Raw genomic sequence first — 21,748 nt, forward strand, 5'->3', positions numbered from 1 at the left:
TGGCTAGGTCATGTGGTAAGAGTAGGTTTAGTTTTGTTCAGTTTTTGGGCAGTGTTTTGGATTTTAGCTGTTCTAATATGTGTATAATGATATCTCATTGTTATTTCAATCTGCAGTTTCCTAATGACGTATGATGTGGCCCTTCTTCTCATGCTTATTTGCCATCTATATATCTTTTTTGGTGAAGTGTCTGTTCATATCTTTGGCCCAATTTTAAACTGGGTTGTTTGTTTCCTTATTGTTGTATTTTAAACGTTCTTTGTAGATTTTACATACAAGTTCATTATCAGATGTGTGTTTTGCAAATATTTTCTCCAAGTCTGTGGCTTGCTTTTTTCATTCTCTTAGCAGTTTCTTTCAAGGGCAGAAGTTTTTCATTTTAATGAAGATCCAGCTTATCAGTTATTTCTTTCATGGATCATGCTTTTGTATCTACAAGGTCATCACCAAACCCGAGGTCACCTAGGTTTTGTCCTTTGTTATCTTCTGGGAGTGCTATAGTTTTGTGTTTTACATTTAGGTCTATGATCCATTTTGAGTTAATTTTTATAAAAGGTGTAATTTGTACAAAGTGAACATGTGTATAACTACCATTCAACCCAGAGAGGGCTGTAGAACGTTACGCAGAGGCCTCCGTCGTGCCTCACCTCCCACCCCCAGTCGTTAACCTCCGCCACGGGAGCCGCTCCTCTGAATTCTGTCACTGCGGATCAGTTTTGCCTGTTGTTTTGAGCTTAAATGGGATCGTATTGCATGTACCCTTTTGGATCTAACAACTCTGCTAACGTTACGTGTCAGCATATGTGAGGCTCGTCCGTGTTGCTGTACAGCAGCAGTTCGTCCTTTGTCTTGGTTGCATAGAAATCCGTTGTCTGAGTATTCCACAGTATTTATCCATTCTGCTGTTCCCAGGCATTGCAATAGTTTCTGGCTTTTGACTCTTCTTTTTAAGATTTTATTTTTTTCCTTTTTCTCCCCAAAGACCCCCAGTACATAGTTGTATATTCTTTCATTGTGGGTCCTTCTAGTTGTGGCATGTGGGACGCTGCCTCAGCGTGGTTTGATGAGCAGTGCCATGTCCGCGCCCAGGGTTCGAACCAACGAAACACTGGGCCGCCTGGAGCGGAGCGCGCAAACTTAACCACTTGGCCAAGGGGCCAGCCCCATGGCTTTTGACTCTTTTGAATAATGCTGCTCTGAACATTCTTTGGCGCACACGTGCATGCGTTTGGGTTGGGTGTGTGCCTAGGAGTGAAATTGCGGGGTCAAAGGGTAGCACGTGCTTAGCTCTAGTAAATTTGCCAAGCGGTTTTCCCCAGTGCTTGTACCAGTTTACACGTCCGCCAGAGGAGATCTGGTCCAGTGGGAGAAACCTGCAGCCTCCTGAGCAGAAGCTTCCGGAACCCACAGCCTGTGGGCCTGGTGGCTGCCTCTGCCCCAAGCTCCTTGGTTTGATGTCCCAAGCTGTGAGCAGAAGTCCTTTTCTTCAGGAGTAGGGTGTGCCCCTGGGGCTCCTCTCTTACTCCTGTCCCTGCCTTTCAGGAAGGTTTGGCTGAGTTTGTGGTGTCCTCTGCTTGTGTGGGTCCCGTCCTTCTCCACCATATGCGCAGTGTGTTCCTTCCTTTTTGTTTCTTTTGCTTTCTGGCCTGGAATTTTGTTTTTCTGACATGTTCCTCTCGATGCTTTTGTCTAGTGGGGTCTTCCTCCCTGTGTCATTGAGCTGGAGTCATTGAGTTCTGGGTCAGCCAAGAGCATCTCTTGTTCTGAAGGGGTCTCATCTGCCTTCTGTCCAGGGTTGTCCCAGCCAGGAAGCAGCAGACCAGCACCCCTCCTGTGCCTTCTCCAAGACTCTTCTTCTTGTGTCCCCACCTACAGAAAGTGTGTCAGTGCATTGAAAGTACTGGCTTTAACTAGTTGTTTGTCTTTTTTTCCCTCAGAATCATTTGGACATAAGTTGCAGGCGTGGTAACACTTCACCTCTAAATACAGCAATGTGCATTACTTAAAGACAGGGACGCCCTTTTGTGCACACAATTCTACTCTCATACTTAAGATAATCAGGATTTCATAGTAAAATTTCCTATTTCCCCCATATGTGCATTATAGCTATTTCTTTTTGCTTCGATATCCAATCCAGGTCCATGGATTGCACTGGTAATTTTCTCTTTAATCTCTTCTCATCTGGAATTGTCCCCTGCATTCTTCTTTTTTTTTTCCAGTAACTGACTTTTTGAAGAGATCATGCAGATTGTCTTGTGGAGTGTCCCATGCTCTTTGTGTATCTGAAGGTTCCCTCATGTTGCTGACCTTGTTCATCTCTGGTAGTTCTTGTGTGCTGGGGGTTTAAGCTGTAGGCTAGGTCTGATTCCGGATTTGGCATGAACACTTCATTGTCAGTACCACATGCTTCATGTGGCATCCCTTCGGGAGCTTTGACGGTCAGGAGGTCGCATTGTTGGGGTGCTGGTTTGGTCACTTGGTTAAGGCACCTGCCCCAGATGTCTCCAGGGGAGACAGCGGCGTCTCCGCTTTGCTCTCAGCGCAGAGTTCTGAGGGCCGCTCTTTGGCTTCATGTGAATCTCTGACCCAACAACCTTTCACCTGCTCTCTCAACGTCCTTGGCTGAGCTTTGCGTGGATCAGTTACTTAATAAGAGTTTTCAAAATGGTAATTTTCATAATTCTATATTTGGCCTCCTTTTATTAGCCGACATTCTTCTATAAAAAAAGAACTTTCCCTTATCAACCAGGGGTGAACTACTTATCTGCCCTCCAAAAGAGACAGAACAAATGTTTAATATTTTCCCTTTAGTTTCCAATTTTCAGAGTACGAAGTTATTGTAATAGTTCCTCCAGTGGTGACAGGCGAGGTTTAATGTGTCTGGTTTTTGTTTTCTGTTGTGTCTTTTGAGTATCACTCTGGTCTCTTGGATCTTTACTTATTCATTGTGTTGTAGTCGCTGTTACTACTTTTTGATGCTCTAATTCCCCCATTTGGCCAGTGTGACATGTGAGTCTGTTGACATGCCCCGACTGGTCCTTGGGCACGGCCTTGCCTCTGGAACGGTGCGGAGTCCCGGGCTCACCTAGTACTTTCTTGGCCTCAGACCTGGATCGGCCGTTTCTCCTCTGAGCCTGGCTCCTGAGTGGGGAGTCTTCTTAGAGATCAAGATCTGGGGTGCTTCGGCTTCTAGGCTTTTCACTGGGCAGAGCAAGGGAATGTGTATTAAAACCTGAGTTCATGTTGATATTTCTAATGCAGATTTAGAATTTTTTCCTTAAAATATTTTATTTGTATCTCTTTTTTCTTACCCTGAAAATCGTGGTTCCTGATAATATATTTACTTATTCACTTCTCTTACAATTTATGTAACGTATTTTCAGAATTACACTGCTGATGTTAGTACTGACGATGCATGTGTTGATGACAGGTCAGCCTTCCTTGCGTTCTTCTGGCCTTGGGCCGTATCCGCCGGGGAGGGAGCGCTAGTTTAGTGTGAGCAAAGCCCTTGCGAGTGTTCTCTCTGTGGAGTCAGGTTACCAATTTGATATTTGGTCAGGTTCATTTGTTTCAATTTGTTTTCAATTTTGTGTTTGCTTTCTTTCCTTTTTGATTTAATTTTTGTGAATATTTACAAGACTCAAAATGTAAAACTGTAGTCAAATGTGTACTTCAGGCTCTCTTCAACTCTCCTTCCCTCAGAGCATCCTGCCCTGCTCAGCCTCCCAGAGGTACCAGGCTTTTAGTTTCTGGCTTCTCCTTCTAGTGTTTTGGTTTGTTTTGTTTTTTTAAAATAAGCAAATATTTATATTTCTATTTTTCCTTTTTTTCTTATTCAATAGGTAGCACACCAAATATACACCAAAAATACGCTCTTGTCACGTTGCTTCTTTCAGGACCCATATCCTGAGACCCCCTCCTTGTGGAAATCAGCTGCATTGGTTTTGCAGCTGCGTCATACTGCACTGGGTGCATGCTCTGTCTGGTTCGTTCAACCCGTGTCCTGCTGAGGGATGTTTGGGTCGCCTCCAGGGTTTTGCTATTTCAGATAATGCAGCAATTAGTAACCTCATGTTTCTGTGTACAGAGCTGTGTTTTTAGGGCAGATTGCTAGGACTGGGATTCTGGGATCCAGGCTTCAGTGATGTTGATAGACAGGGCCGCCTCCCCTTTGTTCTCATGTGACCTCTCCGTGCTCTGCTGGCAATGCGTGAGGCTCCTGTGTGCTCAGGGCTTGCCCACAGAAGGTGTGGTTAAAGTTTGGGATTTTTACAGTCTGATTGATATGAGATGGATCTTACTGAAGTTTTAATTTGTATTCCTCTTGGAATGAATGAAGTTGAGCATCTTTGATATTTGTTTGTATTTATCTGCAAACTTCTATTCATATCTTTCCCCATTTTTCTATCAGATTGTTAGTCTATTTTGTCCTCTGGTGGGGGAAGCTCTATTTATTGGAGAGATTAACTGTTGCCTGTGATGTAAATTGCAAATATGTTTTCCTTCTTTGTCATTTGTCTTTTTACTTGTTTACGGTGGGTTTTGCTGTGTAAAGTGTTATTTTTATGTAGTCTAATGTGTCCATCTTTTCTTTTATTGCTTCTAGATTCCTGAGCCCTGGATGAGGCTTTCTCCTCTCCCAGCTCGTAAAGACAGTCATGCATGTTTTCTTCCAGGACATGTAGATTTCCTTTTGCATTAGGTTTCTGATCTATTTGTTCATCCTGCTGTGTGATGGGACGTGGATCCAGTTTTATCTTTTTTTAAATGTCTATCCAGTTGACCCACTGCCATTTATTAAAAAAGTCCATCTTTTTCTTTAGTAACTTGAGAGCCACCTGTATCATAAACCAACATTATTTTTTTCTGAGCAAGATTAGCCCTGAGCTAGCATCTGCCGCCGGGCCTTCTCTTTTTGCTGAGGAAGACTGGCCCTGAGCTAACATCCGTGCCCCTCTTCCTCTACTTTATATGTGGGACACCTGCCACAGCATGGCTTGACAAGCGGTGCCATGTCCGCACCCAGGATCCAAACCAGTGAACCCCGGGCCACCGAAGCGGAATGTGTGAACTTAACCGCTGCACCACCAGGCTGGCCCCTATACCAACATTTTTTTAATACTTGGGTTTATGTCTGGATTTTCTCTTTTGTTCCATTAAACCAGAGGTTGGCACACTGATTTCTGTTAAGGGCCAGATAGTAAATATTTCAGACTTTTTGCGTCTCATATGGGATCTTTTTTCTTTTTTTTTTTTTTACAACCATTTGAAAATATGAAAGCCATTTTGAGCTCACAGCTGGGTAGGCCAGCTCTTCCTCAGACTGTCTGTCTGTCCACGCACAACTGTCGTGCTGTCAGAGCCTTACGTTGTTCTGATTTCTGGTAAGCTCCACACCACCACTGTGCTCCTCCTTGCAGGGTTCTCCGGACATTCCTGCTTGTTTAGTTTTCCATATGAACTTTTTAGGCTCTTGATTGGGGTTCTGGTGAGCTCAAAGGTTAACGTGGAGAGAATTGCACTTGTAGGATGGCAGCTGTCCTGCTCAAGAACAGTCATGATTTTATTTGCTCATTTCTCCTTCCGTGTCTTTCTTTTTGCCTCCTATAAGCTTTGCTGTTTTCTGATCAATTAAATTTTGCATTTGTCTTTATTATTACCTTCCTTTGGCTTTTTGATTTTCTTTATTGTTATTTTCCTAATTTATTTGAGTTGCTTAATTCGTTTATTTTAATTCTTTTGTTTTTATGGATATAAAGTATTCAAGGCTATGAATTTTCCTTTGGTTGTTGCTTTATGTTTTGGTGATTCTGATAAATAGTATTTTCAAGAAAATCTGTTTTAATTATGTTTTCCCTTTGACAGAATTATTTTAGAGTAAGTATATAAATTTGTTTCTAAAAATTGTCTCTAACTTCCAGTTTGTTGCATTGTGATCAGAGAATATTGTTTGTATTATTTCTGCCTTATGGAGCATATTTAGGTTTTCTTTGTGGTGTAATATACAGTTGGTTTTTATTAATGTTCCGATACACTTGAAAAGATGTAGTCTCTATTATTGGGGTACAGAGTTAGATGTATATGCATACGCTCTATCTTATGGATTGGCGGGTCTGGTCTTCTATGTTCTTACTTATTTATCGTCTCCATGACCTGCATTGGAAGGAGAGTGGTCAGTCAGTCTCTACTATCACTGTGTTTTCGTCTGTTTCCCCTTGCATCCTTAGATGTCTGCTTGGTTATTTGCTCCTTATATTTGTAGCTGCTGTACAGTCATCGTGAGTTGTAGACTTGAGTGTCCTCGTGTCTGTCATCTGAGGGAATGTGGATGCTTCACAGAGCAGGTGTTTGTGAGTCATGATGCAGACGTGGAGAATGAGAAGAGGGGTGGGGAAGGACCATCTAGCCAGAGGAGGAGCAGCTACCAGATTCGGACATGGGAGTGGGGCTGGACTGAGGCCCAGTAAGGACCCAGCTGGGCTGGGGCATGGTGTTTGTGAAGGGGCCAGGGAGGTAAGCTCGGGAGCCTGAGTGGACCCTGCGGGGGCGCCACTGCCCCTGGGAGTCTGTCTGGGTTGAGTCAGCACCAGCATGGACTTCTGAGTGGAGGGAGATGACACAGTGTTCCCTTTGTGGGCGCTTTGGCAGTGCTGTGGGATGGACTGTGCAGAGCTTGGACCTCAGGGAAAAACCACTGAGGAGCAGGTTGTCTGAGCCTGCAGTGGGGAAGAACTGGGAGGCTCCAGCATGAGGGGCTTGTGACGGTGCCCAGACTGGGATGGCCCCCACGCTGTCAATGTCGCCCCCAGAGCGCTCAGTGCACCGTCACCCTGGCTGACTGTGAATTAATGGTCGTACTGAAAGGACCTGGCAGCTGATGGGCTAGCGATGGTGCAGCAGGAGGAGCCGGCGAGCTGGGCGTTGTGGGGCAGTTTGGGATGAGGCAAGGAGCAGCTGACTTGGGGAGCAGATGCAGGGCCCAGTTGGGCCGTGCTGCGTTTGGGTGCAAGTAGATCTCTGGGTGGAGAGCCCAGTGGTGGTGGATCAGTGGCTCTGGGAGACGCTGGAGGTGGAATGTGGGCAGCACCCAGGGAACGGTGTCCGTAGGTGTCATTTGGGATGTCGGCCCACAGAGTTCAAATCTGTTCTGCCTGTTTGAGCCAGGAGTCTGAGCACTGTGGAGCTCGGTGCTCAAGCTGCGCCCTCCCTGCAGTCCCGGCGGGCCTGGCAGTGGAGCTGTGCGGTTGGTGCCGCGAGCGTGGGCTTGGCCACTCACGGGCACTTGTTTCAGTCCCACTGCGCCTCTGGGGAACCAGCTACAGGGCGCCTGTCTCTAAGTGGGTCTTGTGAGACTGACGAGACGCCACGGGCTACTTAGTTCTAGAGCTGGCCCATGAGTGTTCTTGGCCTCCGCTGGCCCTGTGACTTGGTCTGGTCACTTGAGATGCAATGCTGGGGGCTGGCCTGCCACTGCATGATGTCATTGCCAGGTTCCCCCCTCCCCCCGCCTTCTTCCTCACGTCTTCCTGTGCCTCCACTCTGTGAGGTGCCCCCACCCATGATCCCGCTGTGGCTGGAGCTGGGCCTCACTCCGTTTCCCTTCGGCCCACCGGGGGTCCTCCTCCCCTCTAGCCCCCAGAGCTGTGTCCCCATCTGGGCCTGTTTCCCTTCTTCTGCTGAAAGTGCCATCTGGTCTTGAGGAGAGCAGAGGGGACATTGCCGTGTGGGCGCCCGTGGGCTGCAGTGGCTGGAGTAGGGTGAGGACCTCAGCCCGGGGCCTCATGGGGCCAAGTACACATTTGCCCCTCCCTCCCCAGAGCCAGTGTTCTCCTCATCAGGGCTTCATGAATGTTGTCACATTTCTGATAGGAAGGGGGAAGATGCTGTTTTGAATGTGCTCCCCAGCGTGGCTGTTCTGACACTTTAACTGACGGTGATTTCAGTGGCACTTTTGTCAGTTTAGAATTAATGACGACGCCACTTGGAGGAGATGAAGGAGGGGCCACAGTCTGGTCCCGTCTCTGAGTAATAAGCCTGGGAGCCTGGAGTGAGCCCTGGAGGGGCTGGGTCCCCTGGGGCGTGGGGTGGGGGCTCTGGGGCTCCTGAGCGGCGTGTGCTGAGCTTGATCTCAGCTCAAGCTCTGCGTGTGTGTGACCGTCCCGGTGCCAACAGATCTGGGCTGCATTTCTCCCTGAATCCCGTGCGCCCAGAATAATAAAGTCCCTGCCAGCCCACCACGTTTATTCTCGTCCAGTGTGGACTGTGTCACGGGGACTTGGCGACAACCATAAATTTTATTTTGGGTGGAGTTTATTGTATGTATTGGAAAGAAACGTAGTCTGCTGAACACGACTCTTCATTTTGTTGTTAATTTGGATACTTTATGGTGTTTTTGATTAATGTGCTTATTAAACTGTAGCTATGATGGAAGCAGAAATTAGTAATCAGGACCAGAGCAGGAATCTCTTCAAAGTGTAAAGATGATAAATGACTCCAGTTACTTCTGCACTTGTCTGGGGCCTCTTTGAACAGGGTCTCCCGGCTTCCAGCTGAAGTACCTGGTGGATCCTGGATTCCTGAAACCTGGAGAGCAGCGCTGGTTCACTCACTACCTGGCTGTGCAGACCCTGCAGATCGACGTCTGGGACGGTGACTCCTTGCTCCTCGTCGGATCTGCGGCCGTGCAGATGAAGGTAGCGGGTCTCCTGTGGGCCGAGCACAGTGAGGGGGGAGCGTCCCTCCTGGGCAGGTCTGTCTGCTCAGTACTGTCAATCATCATCCAGCTCTGGACTGTGGTTCGGCTTCTTGTTCACAAATTAAAAACACTGCTGAATTCTCTCCTTCCCAAAAGGAAAAGATTCTCACGAAGTCTAACTTCTGTAATGCTAGGTTAGATTCGGTTATCAGTTCCTCCTCCAAACCCACCTACCAGGTAATGTCGCCTTCCGTTCCTTTGACCTGAGGCTGTAAATTCCCTGAGAGCAGCTCCAGGTCAGCCTGTTACCTGAGGGCCTGGCGTGGAAGGAAGGGACCAGGGATCCAGGGATGGGGTGTGAAAACGTTACCTGTGCCTGTTATCAGTTAGTGAATTGTACTTTTCTAATGCTAATTAGTATTAGAATCCAATTCTTTCTCTGATTGTGCTTTTCATTCTCCTCATACTAAAACCTAAATCCATGCATTAATTCCATCTTCTTCCCTGGGATCTCTCCCCAAGCCTTCTCTGTTGCATGATGGGGACCCCAGAGAGTCAACGTAGAGTTTGCGTGGTAGCTCCTGGGCCCAGGACGGGGCCATGCCCACTTGTTGACGTGACATCCTGAGAGTTTTCCTCCCAGCTCTGGGCTGGAGGTGGGCGAGGAGACAGCACCACGTAACTGCAGCTCCTGAGTCTCTTTGACATTCATCCACTTTTCTTTAATCCCACCCAGCTGTTTCCTTCAGGATTCCAGCCCCTCCTCAGTCCCCCTGCCTGAGCCTTGCGCCTGCAGCAGCTGGCATGGTCACTGAGACCTGCAGATCCAGACCCGTCACTCCTTGCACCTCCACGCCTCTTCACCGTGAAGAGCTCATGGCTTCTGTACTGCAGTGGCCGGGCTGTGTGCATGGCTCCCCTGACACCAGGCTCCTCTTCCTCTGGGGCCCTGCATGCACACAAACTGCTGGGATGGGGGTCCACACAAGTGAGGACCAGTAGGTGTCGGCTGCTGTTCTCATTCTTCATCCCAGACCCTCAGTCCCCACATGGCTTGTGACCTAGGCCTCATGGGGTCATCATGGCCATTGCTTGTCTGTCTCCTACACTGGCTGGTGACAGATAGAGGGTGGGATGGAATGGTTGCTGACCCATCTCCGGCATAGTCCTATGCTGCAGTGGGTACTGCATGGCCGAGAGTGAACGAATGGAGGGAGGGAGGGAAGAGGGGAATGGACGGAGGGAGGGAGGACGGGGGAGATGCCCATGGCGGTGCTGGGACACTGGAGGATCAGAGAGGAACCCTGGCTGTGGAGCCTTCGGGACCCTTGGTCGCTCCTGCTTTATCCCCAGCTGGACTCTCATGTCCCGTTTGTGCTACACACCTGGAGATGGAGTTATTTGATCTTGTCCTTCATGAGGAGCCCCTTAAATGCTGTTATGTTTATTGAAACAGACTTGGATAACTTAAAATTCAATTTTACTTTTTAAAAATAAAGAAGTCCTTAACTTCAAAATTCATATAGAAAAGATGGAAAATTTGGGTAAGGAAGGAAAATCCCCTGTGACTGCAGACCCCGGGGTGTTTCAGGCGCTGTGTTAGTCTTTGATGGACTCGTCCTCGCCGCCGTGGGTATGTTCTGACGCGGTTACCCCGTTCCCTGTGGTCGGCCGTGTTGGTGCTGCTTTCCTGTTTGGGACAGCATGGTGGACGTCTGACGCCCGTTTGCATCTTGAGCTCATTTCCTGAGGGTGCTGGCAGTGCTGGCCTTGTTAGGGCAGCAGGACAGCTGCCTCGATGCCTGGCTGCTCCTCCACTTCACTGAACGTGTCCTCAGCGCAGCCCTAGATCCTTGTGTCCGGCGCAGAGGCCGAGGCCCAGGGTCACGCTGACAACAGCAGGGCCAGGTGTTGAGCCCAGCTCTGACTCGGACGCTGGTGCCTTTACCATCATGCTCTGCCTAGATGAGAACTGCCTGGAAGTGGCATTTCTGAGTGAGAGGTGTGCAAACGTGGGATCCTCAGGTGCCCGAGCCACAGGACCTGCAGCCCCAGGAGGCCGTCAAGGCTGATCTTCCTGAAATGCGACTAGGGGCCCGCTGCCTCCTGTGCTCTTGCCTCTGTGAGGTGTTAGCTTTTAAAGGAGCTGCTACAGCCTCATGGTGAGAAGCACTGTCCCGTTTCTGCTGGCTTCTCTTTGCTTCCCGGCACGGCTGGGCGTCGCTGCCTGCATTGCCTGGCTGTTCTCCAGAGGGGTCTTCCGGTAGTCCAGCCACCGAGACCCTTGCACCATGGCCGTGTATGTGGCTGTGGGCATTGTGGACAAGCACTGCGAAGCCGGCAGAGTCAGAAGCAGCTGGAAGCCCCTGGGCCCTAGGGAGGGAGCAGGTCGAGGTGTCTCCACTTTGAGACAAGCCCTTTTGCTGCTGTGGGAGCAGTGCAAGAATTCCTTGAGCCAGGGCCCTGGCCTGGCCCCGCGCTTCCGCTTCCCTTCTTTGTGGGAAGCGCTAGTTGAGAGGTCGGGCCGTGTTCCCAAGGCCTCACAGGGAGAGGGTCCTAGCTGGGCCGGAGGCAGAGTGTGGTTTCATCATCCCCCCCAGTCGGCTGCACTGGCCTTTGGGTTCAGGCAGAGGACTGAGGGGTTCAACTTGATCAGCGGAAGAAGCTGTGATCAGGAAGGTCCTGACCCTGCCCTGCGTCTGCTCTCGCTCGGCACTGACCAGCCTGGGCCTGGCACGGAGGTCCTCGTGATTTGGCTCTGACCACCCCACGACCCCTCCTCCTGACCCCTGGCCTGTCTTTCAGCCATAGTGAAGCCCTCTGCTCCCAGCCGGGGGGTTGGGGCTCTGTACTCTGCATCCTGGGCCTGGTGTGTCCCCCGCCTTCCCTGCCTGCAGGCACATCTTCGTTCTGACCTGATCTGATCCAGTTCAGACCTCCCTTGGCGCTCTCACTGTCCCGGAGATGGGGCTTGCTCAGCAGCACTGCCTTGTGCTGTTGTTCCATTCCCGTCTTTCTCCCCATGGAGGAGGCTGCATGAGGCGGGCTGTGCATCCCCAGTGTTTACCCAGTGAGTGAATCAGGTTGCACTTTATTAAAGAATTTGTGGAAAAGACTTGATATCAAGGACTCAGGTTTTCAGAAGAAGGTGGACTCTGCCCCAGCTGCCCTCTGATTGGTGCCTTTCTCCTCTGCAGCATCTCCTCCGCCAAGGGCGGCCGGCTGTGCAGGTCTCACATGAGCTTGAGGTCGTGGCGACTGAATACGAGCAGGACACGATGGTGGTGAGTGGAGACGTGACTGGTTTTGGCAGCGTCAAGCCCATCGGTGTCCACACAGTGGTGAAGGGCCGACTGCACCTCACCTTGGCCAATGTGGGTAAGAGTCCTTGTCAGCTTTGCCTGGTCTCGTGCCATTTCCCAGGCAGCTGCTTGTCATCCCAGTTGGAGCGTGAGCTCCCTGTGGGCAGCAGCCACACTGTGGGCATCATACACTCAGTGGGATCCCATCCAGAAAAACTCTTATTAGCTTGACCATTGAGTCTGTCATTGACCACTGAGCCTGCCCTTGACCACTGAGAGTCTGTCCTTGACTGCCAGGTCTGCCCTTGACCACTGAGCCTGTCCTGTAGTTTGGTTCCTGATTTCTAATCAGGATTTGGATCATTTGTCATCTTGGTCTTGCCTACATTTTGTTTCTTAGTGCCACCCACGGGCATCTCTGTGACATCCTCCAATAAAGTGACTGGTTCCAGGAGAGATTTTCCTCTGAAGTATCAGTGCACAGAACTGCTTCATTGCGGAGAAGAGAAAGAGAAATGTCCTTGACCTTCCATACAGCTTGGGAATAGGGGACAGACACATGTCCTTCTTTAGAGCTGGCGCCTTGACCTTACATCAGTGGTGTCCGAGAGCTGCTATCTGAGAGACGGAACAAGGCCCTGAGTCTCCCCCTTCTGCGTGCCAGTGGGCAGGGCGTTGGGGCTGCTGTGGCTGGGATGGTCCTGCCTGGACGTTCTGGAGGCTCAGCTGAGGCCCCGATGGGACAGGGGACTGTAGGCCGGGCATGCCTGCCCCTGCCCGCCTCAGAGCAGAGGGTCAGTGGGAGCTCCTGTGTGGCCAGTGACAAGCCCACTCAGTAGTCTCTCTTGAGGGGACTGTGGAAGGCTTGGGGGTTTTCTAGGCAGAATTGAAAGCAGGAAAGGACCAAGCGACTTGAAGTTTCTGGAGCTGTGTCTGTCTGGGCAGGACTCAAACCTCACTGTTGTTTTATTGGGGAATTTTCCATTCCTCAAAACCCAGCCTGATTTTAAAGCCTCAAGCCCCACGGGCCACATCCCCCCGTGCCAACATGGAGGCAGGCAGGGCTGGGGTGGAGCAGCAGGAGGAGCGAGCGCACAGCTCATTAAGTTGGGTTTGAGGTTTCTGCCTGCTTGTTTACAACTGCAGATCCAAGGCAGCCTGGAAAAAAGACAATATGGAAACAGCAAAACTCAGTTAGGTTCTGGAGGAATAAATGAGCCACATGTGAGAAGCAGACATTATCCAAAAGCTCATGTGACCGAGGGAGTCGCAAGAAACATTCTGCTTTTGAGATTGTGTTGGTTATTTTTATATTTAATTCACCAGCCCACAAATGTGCAGTGACTCCTGGTTTTAAAATCTTATCTTCAGAAGAAAGATTAGCTCCATTATATGTTATCTTAAATTGTCATTTTCATACTTTGCCTGCAAGAGAGAGATAAGCCCATGGGAAGGAGAGTCTGAGATCCCAGCTCGAGAGGATCCGTGCGGACGTGGGCGGGGAGAGATTAACAGAGGACAGACGCCCCACGCAGTGCGCTTGTGTCACTGCAGCTGTGCTTCGGCTTCCTCCGTAAATTTTGCATTTTTTGGGGAAAAAAATGTGCTGTGGCTTTTCTTTTTTTGTAAGAGTGGTGGTTATGTGCTGAGCGGTGGGCCAGCAGATTGGCTGATGGTGTTGTGAGCCTTCAGGGTGACAAGCAGGGCTGATGCCAGTGTCACGGTGCCCGGCTTGGTCTCGCTTGGACAGACTGTGTGCCTCCCACGTTCACAAGTGGTGTGTTCAAGTGTGAGGCCGCGGAACGAGGCATCTGCTGCCAACACCCCAGGTCTCCTGTGCATCTTCCCGTGGGAGAGGGCCGTCCTCGTGCTAGGTGGCTTCTCGCTCTGTGACGCTCTCAACAGCCTCTTCTGCAGCTCTCTTTCAGTTGTCTTTCCTCATACAGACATCACAAGAGCCACGTCCATTTCTTTTACTCCAGTGATCCTGGTCTTGCAGTATGACCACGGTTCAGCTGGGAGCTCTGTTGTCACTTGTATCTGCAGCCCTCCCTAGGGGCCTCCCAGGGAGGCACGGGCGGCCCTGACCCCTGGCTTCACAGTCAAGCACTTGTGTTCTCAGGGTTGAAGGAGAGCAGGGTGGTGTGGACTTTGACAGATGACCTGGGTTTGGGGTCAGGTGGTGGTGACGTGCTCTCCTCTTGCAGCGGAGTGTGGAATAGCTGTACGGCCGAGTCAGGAGCCCGTGCGTTTGAAGGGACTTGCTGCTCCCATCACAAACGTGTTGGTCCCCAGCTGTAACCTTCTGTCTCACTGAAGGGGGAGAAAACCTGTGGCAATTTCAGATAACGGGTTGTGCCCTGATGAAATATAGCCTCTTCACTCCTGTGTGGTCCTTTGGTGATTGTGCCAATGTGAATTCAGCTTATCTAGTTTGTCGTCCCATCCTCTAAACAAACCACTGCTCTGAGTACAGATGTAGCAGGAGAAAGTGGTGACGAAGCCGAGGGATGGCCCTGGTCTGTCGGGAGGTGGTCCTCTGCTCCCAACGCTGCAGTGGCAGTCGTTCCTCCTGAGAGCCTGTGCTCCAGGCATGCTGGCCTCCTGTCCCTGGCTGGACCAATCCTGACCCTGCAGCAGTTTCTGTGTAGCTCTCAGAGTGGAGTGATTACTAGGCTTAAAATAGGTCAGTACTCATTTCAGTTAGATGTAGGTGGACCAAGGGCCTCCTCGCCTGCAATTCAGGGAACCACCAGCTGCTGGATTAAGGTGGTGGAGAAAGCTACAGAAGATTCCGGCTTCTCTCAGGTGTGGCGTGAATCCCTTGTGCCCCACAGTGAAGGGAGGGGGCAAGTACCCACTGCCGAGCGACTGGCGGAGCAGGTCCTCAGGACAGGATGGAGAGTTTGCCAAGACCTGTCAGGCCCTGCACCACCGTCCCTGCTGTGGGAAGAGCCCGGACCGTCTCTGAGCTTGTGGCAGGAACCGAGGACTTGGGGCTGGGGGCGCTTCATTCCTCTCTCATGTGGAAGGCAGGGCTGTGGGGGGAGAGCTGGGACAGCGAGTGTCAGTGCCAGGCCTTCTAGTTCTGGCGCCCACTGGCTGGGCCCTGGAACAGGCTGCTGCCCCCTCCCTGCGCAGCCAGGCTGTCTGTCCCTGCCCTTCTGCTTGTTCACTGTTCCGCGTCCCCAGGGATCTGGGGACTCCTTGAGGACACTGGCCCGTTCTTCCTTGTTGTGATGTTCACCCTCGCAGTGACCACACTGACCTAGCCCAGAGGTGGGAAGATTCAAGAGGAGATCCATGAGCAGGCAAGTCTGAGAGCCCGGCCTGCCATGGAATTCTGTTCTTCTTGGACTCTGGTGCTCACAGGCCCTGGGCTGCTCCACGTGAAGGGGTGTTGACACCAGCTTTTTCTCCTAGGGATGAGGATGGTGATCCTGCGACAGCGAGCTGTCAGGAGTCAAAAATAGATCCAAAGGAGCAAGAAGAACATGTTTTTGGAAAAGACTTGCCAGCCTCAGTTTGCAGGGGAAGATGGACGACCCCTGGGAAGAGTGTGGAGGCAGCTGTAGGCGGACGGCGAGTGGGCATGGCGGAGGGGGTCCTGGAGCTTCTCTCCAGAGCAATTCTGACTCCAGATGCCTGTTCTCAAGAAGCAGGACCAGAGGGAGGGACAGGAGTGGTAGCGTAGATGTCCGCAAGATCTGAGCCTGAAGGTGGCAGCGCCATGGCCGACGCTTGAGTGAGGCGGTGAGGAGAAGCAGGACCTCACAGGGTGGCGTGCAGCCCTTCTGTGTGTGTGTGGGGGGGGGGGGGGTCACCGCCGCTGTCTGTTTCACATCACGAGACTGACACCGAGGTGGCACGCAAGGAACAGCAGGAGGAGAGGGCGTGCCTGCTGGACGGGGCTGGCGTGGAAGCTGCCTAGGAGGAGTCCTGGCATGGGTTGTCGCTGGCCTCAGCAGAAGGAGGAAGTGAGGAGCTCACTGGCCGGGGAGGAGGCAGCCGTGCTGTCTGGCGTCCAGTGATGATGGCGTGAATGCCCACAGCAGAGCCTGGGCTGCAGAACTGTTTCTCAGCCTTTGAGGGCCAGTGGCTTGACCCCATGCTGCCCCTCCCTGAGCTGAGGAAGCTGCCTCAGGGAGGCTCCCTGGCGTGGTGGTCTCCCTGAGGGAGGTGTGGAAGACGGCTAAAATGGCAGCGTTGGCCAGGGCTGCTTTCTGAGCTGTGAGCAGGACGGCAGAGCAGATAACCCAGAGAGGCTCCGTCGCGGGAAGGCTGGAGGAAGGCCAGCACGAGCTGATTCCCAGAAAACACTCAAGACCAAAGGGATTTGAAAATGGGAATGGAAGTTCTCGGGGGGGAGGCTCTGTTCGCGGCTGTGTCTCCAACCTTCAGACCATATCAAGTGAATCGCTTCTTGATTTGATCAGAGGTGGTTTCAGTCTGTCTATCATTTCTGGATCTCGCCTTTCCCAGCCTAGATCAGGGCTTTTGTCCTACCAGTCTTGGGGGACGGTCTGCTGTCCCACCAACATCTTTGGGTTCTCTAACTTTCTGGGGCCTGGAGGGGGTGGCTCTCATGTGGAGCAGCACAGAGACCACCTGACCTCCCTTGAAGACAGCAGCCTCCTGCAGGCGCAGAGCTTGTCGTGAGGCCCAGAGCAGCAGGTAGACCTGGAGACAGGCCGAGGAGGGTGGGGCTGAGCAGGGAAGTCACTGTCCTCCTCCCCAGGGCAGAGCGGAGGCCGGGAGGGAGTGGTTGCAGAGAGGTGGGAAATGGGCCCCCAGAAGGGGTTCTACTTCTCACAGCTCCCAGGAAGACCGCCAGGCACCCCACACCTGCGTGTGTTCAACACCGTCTTGCTGGAACCGAGGACGTCAGCAGCACCAGCGGTTTGTGTTTGGAGCTCGCATGGTTCATTTTGGAACGTAACTTAATTGGCTGCACGTGGCCTCCCGAAGGTGGGAGCCACGTCCACGCAGAGGTGGCGTGTTCCGAGGGCAGGAGTCCATCCTCCCGGGAGAAGCGTTTCTGCGTGCAAACAGTCTCATCCCCTGGGACTCTCCCATGCTGGCGAGTTCAGCTGGAGGGAAGTGTGATGCTGTGCTGGGCTTCTGGGCACGTGTCCCTCCCTCTGAAGCAGGGTCGCTATCTCCGAAGGCTTCCAGATGAAAACAGCTCCAGAAGGTTCTAGTTTGCAGAGGCTCTTTTACTTCGAGTGTTTTTGGAGTCAGATGTTTACAGAAGTGCACGAAGGACTGCCTTGAACAATGTGACTTTCGAAAGGCTGATGTTAGAGTTTGCGAACCATGCACGTCACCGGGCTGCTTGGGGCAGCTCCCGAGACCGAGAAGTGAGAGTCCATGTGCAAGCACACTCTGAGCGTCCGAGCTTTTGTTTTTAATTCATCGTGGGAAAGCAGAGATGCTCAGATGGAAGAGAATAGGAACATAGAGAAGGAAGAGTTCAGAGAAAAACAAGCTCCTCCCATCCTCTCTCAATTTCAAAACAAATTCAGAACCAAGAGTGGAATTGGGGATCTTAGCAGGTCAGGGGGTGTGGATGGGCCATTTGAAAGCCGGAACTCCTTAGAGGGTGTGCTGATGCATTTCATCAGACTCTTTTTGGTATCAATATCTTATGCCGGGTGTTTTAAATTTAGGTCGCTTGTGTGAACAGAGAGTGAGAGATTGCAGCTTGCTGCCACCTTCCAGGTCCCGGGTCATCTCCAATGACGGAGCCAGCCGTTTCGAGGGAGGCAGCCTCCTCATGCGTGGGGGCCCAAGACGTGAGTGGAGAGAGCGTTGGACCTGAGGGTGGCGGGTGGTACGTGTGCGGGACTGGCGTAGGGGAGGGGTGGAGCGAGGAGCAGAAGGCTGTGTGTATGTGTGTGGGTGTGCCTGAGTGTGTGCACACGTGCACGTGTGAGCCTGTGTGCTGGTATCCACACCCCTTTGCATCTGGGGGCAGAGCGGTGGCTGTCAGTGCCCTGCCTCAGTGGACCTCCAGGCCATGTCGACTGACCGTGTTCATCAAACCCATCTCTCCCTTGACGGGGCTTGTGAAGCTGCCTGTGTTATTTCGTAGAGAAACTATACTCCTATGAGTAGCGTTTGTTTTTGGTTAGCTGCTCATCTGCAGGGGAAGAGGAAATGAAGAAAAGGTAAGGATGAATATAGACTGACTTACAAAAACTAATTTGAAACTCACCATGTTGAGAAGAGGAAGAGTAGCCAATTGCAAAGCTTGGGAAGTAAAGACCTGGGCTTGGTGAAAATATTTTTCACAGCAGGGAAGTTCTGAAGTTTTTCTATCCCTTTAAAATGACCCACAGAGCTGAATATCAGATACTTGTTGGACTGAGAAGTGAGAGCTGCTCTTTAAGTAGCATCCCCCAGTGCTGCAGGTCATCTTACGTGAACCGAGTGTTGACCGTCCTCTCACTTTGTTGGCCTTGAACCTCTGCTCCAGGAGGGAGTCCCAGAGCTGTGGCTGGTTAGGACTGGGGGGGCCTCTGGTTCCATCTTGGAAGGCCTCCAGGATCCCACGAGTGCCCTGAAACTCCAGCCAAAACTTTGTGGGTCCTCATACATTCTAGGGAGAGGGGGCCCTGTATGTTCAGATGATCAGAGGGGTCCATGATCCAGGCAGGCGGAGGGTCTGCTCTGGGCCAGCTTCCTCATTTTAATGTTGAAGCATCCAAGGCAAAGAGAGCTCAGATGACTTAGCTGGTCGTTGTGGTTAAGGGTGTTGAACTTGGACTAGAATCTGGATTTCCTGCTCTGGGGCCACTGCTTCTCCATCCCCAGCGGGTCCCTCTGGCCCCCAGGAGAATGGATGGAGAGCAGGTACCGTGGAGTGAGGAGTTCCCACACTCCAGGAACAGAGGCTGAGAATATTGGTGAAATCCACGGCCCCGGGCCCAGCAGGTCGGGGGCTCCCCTGGGCGGTGCAGGGAGTTGTGAGCCGTGAGGGTTGGTTGAGAGCGTTGAGAGCCTCTAGAGTCATCAGTTCTCCAGTCTCTGTTCTGATCGAAATCAGAGGACGCGGCCTCTATCAGGGAGCCCACGTCTGTCCCACTGGGCAAGGCTCTGGAAGGAGGAGGTTGTGCAGAATTTTTAAAAGTGCCCCCTGGCTTGCAGGCCGCCTGCACGGTCACTCTGGAACTTCACTTCTGGTTTCACTGGGACAGGGAGAGGCTCCTGTAGTGTGATGCACTCTCAACATGTGAGCTCGTTGATTAACCCCGGCCTTGCTGGTCTCCTGCCCTCGTCCCTCCGCTCAGGGCTGTGGGCCTCGGACCACTGGAACCCAGTCCAGGCTGGATCTCCCCTCCCTGCATGCCGTGTCCCAGGGATGTGATGCTCCTGGGGCCATAAGACATCTAAGCCATCACGTGGCATCTGAAAAGCAATTAAATGGCTTTAAAATAGAGTGGTGGTAAGGAACCTGGAAGTAGACTTGTTTACTGGTGACGGAGGAAGGGGTGGGCAAGTAGGGGAGAAAATCGCTTTCCCATTGCGTGGAGGGCTTCAGTAGGAGGCTGGAGATGTGTGATGACAGGGAGTGGGGACCAGGAGGGGTTTATTTCCTGTGGCTTCTGGTGGTGCTGGGAGTCAGGAAGGGCCCCAGGGCTATGTTGGGGTGTTCTCTTTCACCTGCCTACCTGTGCTGAGTTGAGTGAATGTCCAGGAATCTCATGTCACCTTGTGACATGGCGTGTGCCATGTGTGGCTTTGTCACCAGCATAGTCACTGACGGAAAAAAGAAAATGTAACTCTTCTACCTGCCGGTGTCTGGCTTATTTTGGCTTCTGTTTGTCTGATGCTCGGCTTTCCTGTGTATCCAGGGTTTGAGTAGAGCCCCCTGAAGGAGACGGTGCCCTGGGAGGCCAGGCCATCCAGAGGCAGCAGGGCACAGAGTGGAGGGCGTGAGCTTGGAAGCCAAGCCTGGCCTGACCAGCCGGGGGCCTCAGGCCAGGGGGTGCAACTCATCAGAGCCCCGGATTCCTTATCTGAGCTCAGGACTCATGTCATTCCCACCCAGACCCGGTTTGAGGACCCAGCGGGACACTGTGACTGAGAGCTCGGAGTGGTGCTGGGCGTTGGGAGGTGCTCACTGGAGGGGCTGCCTGTGTGCAGGGGCTGGCAGTCCTGGGTGAGGGTGTCAGCGGGCCCTTGAGAATCTGAGAGCTTGAGCTGACCTTCTGGAGCGCTGACCTTTTTCTTCCCTGCAAAATCAGCTAGTGGTATATTAGTAAATTTGTGTCTAGGGGCCAAGATCAGAATTCCTTTTATTTGAGAGGCTGGTAAAAGGAGGGCCGCAGTGGAGACCGGGTTATATAATTACTGTCTTCATCAACATCCTAGAATATGCAGAAGAGAGCGGGCATGCACTGAGTTCCCTCGCTGGATACCGTGGTTCGGGAGGTTGTTGCTGGTTCTGTTGATGAACGTAAACTCTACCCTCTAACCTCTCGTTCCCTCTTTGAACCTCCCAGCGGTGAAAAATGTGGTCCAAGCGCAGAAGCTGGCTGACGTGGACAGTGAGCTGGCCGCCCTGCTGTTCACCCACACTCAGCAGGGGCACAAGGGGCCCCGGGGTGCTGGCCGCGAGGGGGACGCCGTCCGCAGGCGCAAGCTGGAGCGGATGAGGTCCGTGCGCCTACAGGAGTCCGGAGCAGAGCTCGGTGGCCCGAGGACCAGCGTGGCGGTGAGGGCTTTGTCCAGAGCGTGCTTTCCTGGGGACATTTCTGTGGGACCAGGAGTCACTGGGAACAAAGGCGCCTTGTGCCCTGTCTCTCCTCTCCTCCTGCGTGGTTCTCTCTCTTCCTCCCGAATTCTACCTGCAGAATGTAAGAGAACGTAACTTTTCAGCCACCAAGGGAAGTTTTCAAGTCAGAATTACCTGGGGATCTTTTGGTAAAAGCCGACTTGGGCTCCACCCGTGGAGATTCTGTTTCTAGTCAGTTTGGCAGGGTCCCTGGAGTCTGGGTTTTTAAGAAGGCTCTGCAGGGAATTCTGATCTCTCCCCAGGTTTGAGGAGCAGAGCTGTGAATGACTTCTATGTCATGGGGTGTCAAGTAATCATTCTGACCAAAAATTCCCTCTTTAACTAAAAATCTAAATAAGACCCTGTAATATTTTGCAACTAAGAAATGGGAGGAGAGAGTAGTTGTACCTTATGAGTTTATAGAATAAAGAAGCCGCAGGGGCCTTGAGAAAGATCTTCTGAGATGGCCCTTTACATTAAGGCCGGCAGGTGTCTGAATAGACGACATCCCTTCTCCAGGGCTAAGTAAACACAGTCAGCAGCTCCCCACTCCACCTGACTGTGTGTGGCCCCTGGTGTGTCACACCGATAGGAAGGGCTCTCACCCTCAGGTGGACTGTAGGGAGGGAGGCGAGAGAAGTCAACAAGCGAAAGACTCTTCAGTCCAACTAGGAGAGGAGTAGAGCACAGTGAGAGGACACGAGAGAGGACACGGGTAGAGGCACAGACTGAGCCAGCAGGACGAGTGGGGTGGTGGCAGAGTGGGGCAGAGTCTTTGCTGTGACAGTGAACCAAAGGGGGGCCAGCTGGTGGGGCTGGCATCAGATGGGCCTCCTCCCCGGCTGCGGTGCACTGCGGCCACTTCCCTCCCTCCTGGCAGCGCAGCCTCGGAGTGGGGCCCCTCACCTGCCTCAGCCGGGCAGCGGCACCTGTGGACGCCCGTGTCTCTGCTTCAGAGCGGTGGCCTGGCAC

At 52.1% G+C, this 21,748-nt stretch overlaps 1 protein-coding gene across 29 annotated transcripts in view; it reads left to right on the forward strand.

Annotated features, from left to right (window-relative positions):
- The window catches only part of NPHP4 (nephrocystin 4), a 129,080-nt gene that overhangs the window by 90,666 nt on the left and 16,666 nt on the right, over positions 1 to 21,748 (forward strand). For all 29 annotated transcript variants that reach the window (XR_011537610.1, XM_070611030.1, XM_070611032.1 and 26 more), the window contains 4 exons: positions 8,533 to 8,693; positions 11,893 to 12,073; positions 17,667 to 17,792; positions 20,505 to 20,716. Coding sequence is in view for 28 of the 29 variants with exons in the window: in XM_070611030.1 (XP_070467131.1) it covers positions 8,533 to 8,693; positions 11,893 to 12,073; positions 17,667 to 17,792; positions 20,505 to 20,716 (680 nt within the window). In the remaining variant the exon portion in view is untranslated. The remainder of the gene's footprint in view (positions 1 to 8,532; positions 8,694 to 11,892; positions 12,074 to 17,666; positions 17,793 to 20,504; positions 20,717 to 21,748) is intronic.

The sequence above is a fragment of the Equus przewalskii genome, chromosome 2, assembly GCF_037783145.1.
Source record: "Equus przewalskii isolate Varuska chromosome 2, EquPr2, whole genome shotgun sequence".
Classification (NCBI taxonomy): domain Eukaryota; kingdom Metazoa; phylum Chordata; class Mammalia; order Perissodactyla; family Equidae; genus Equus; species Equus przewalskii.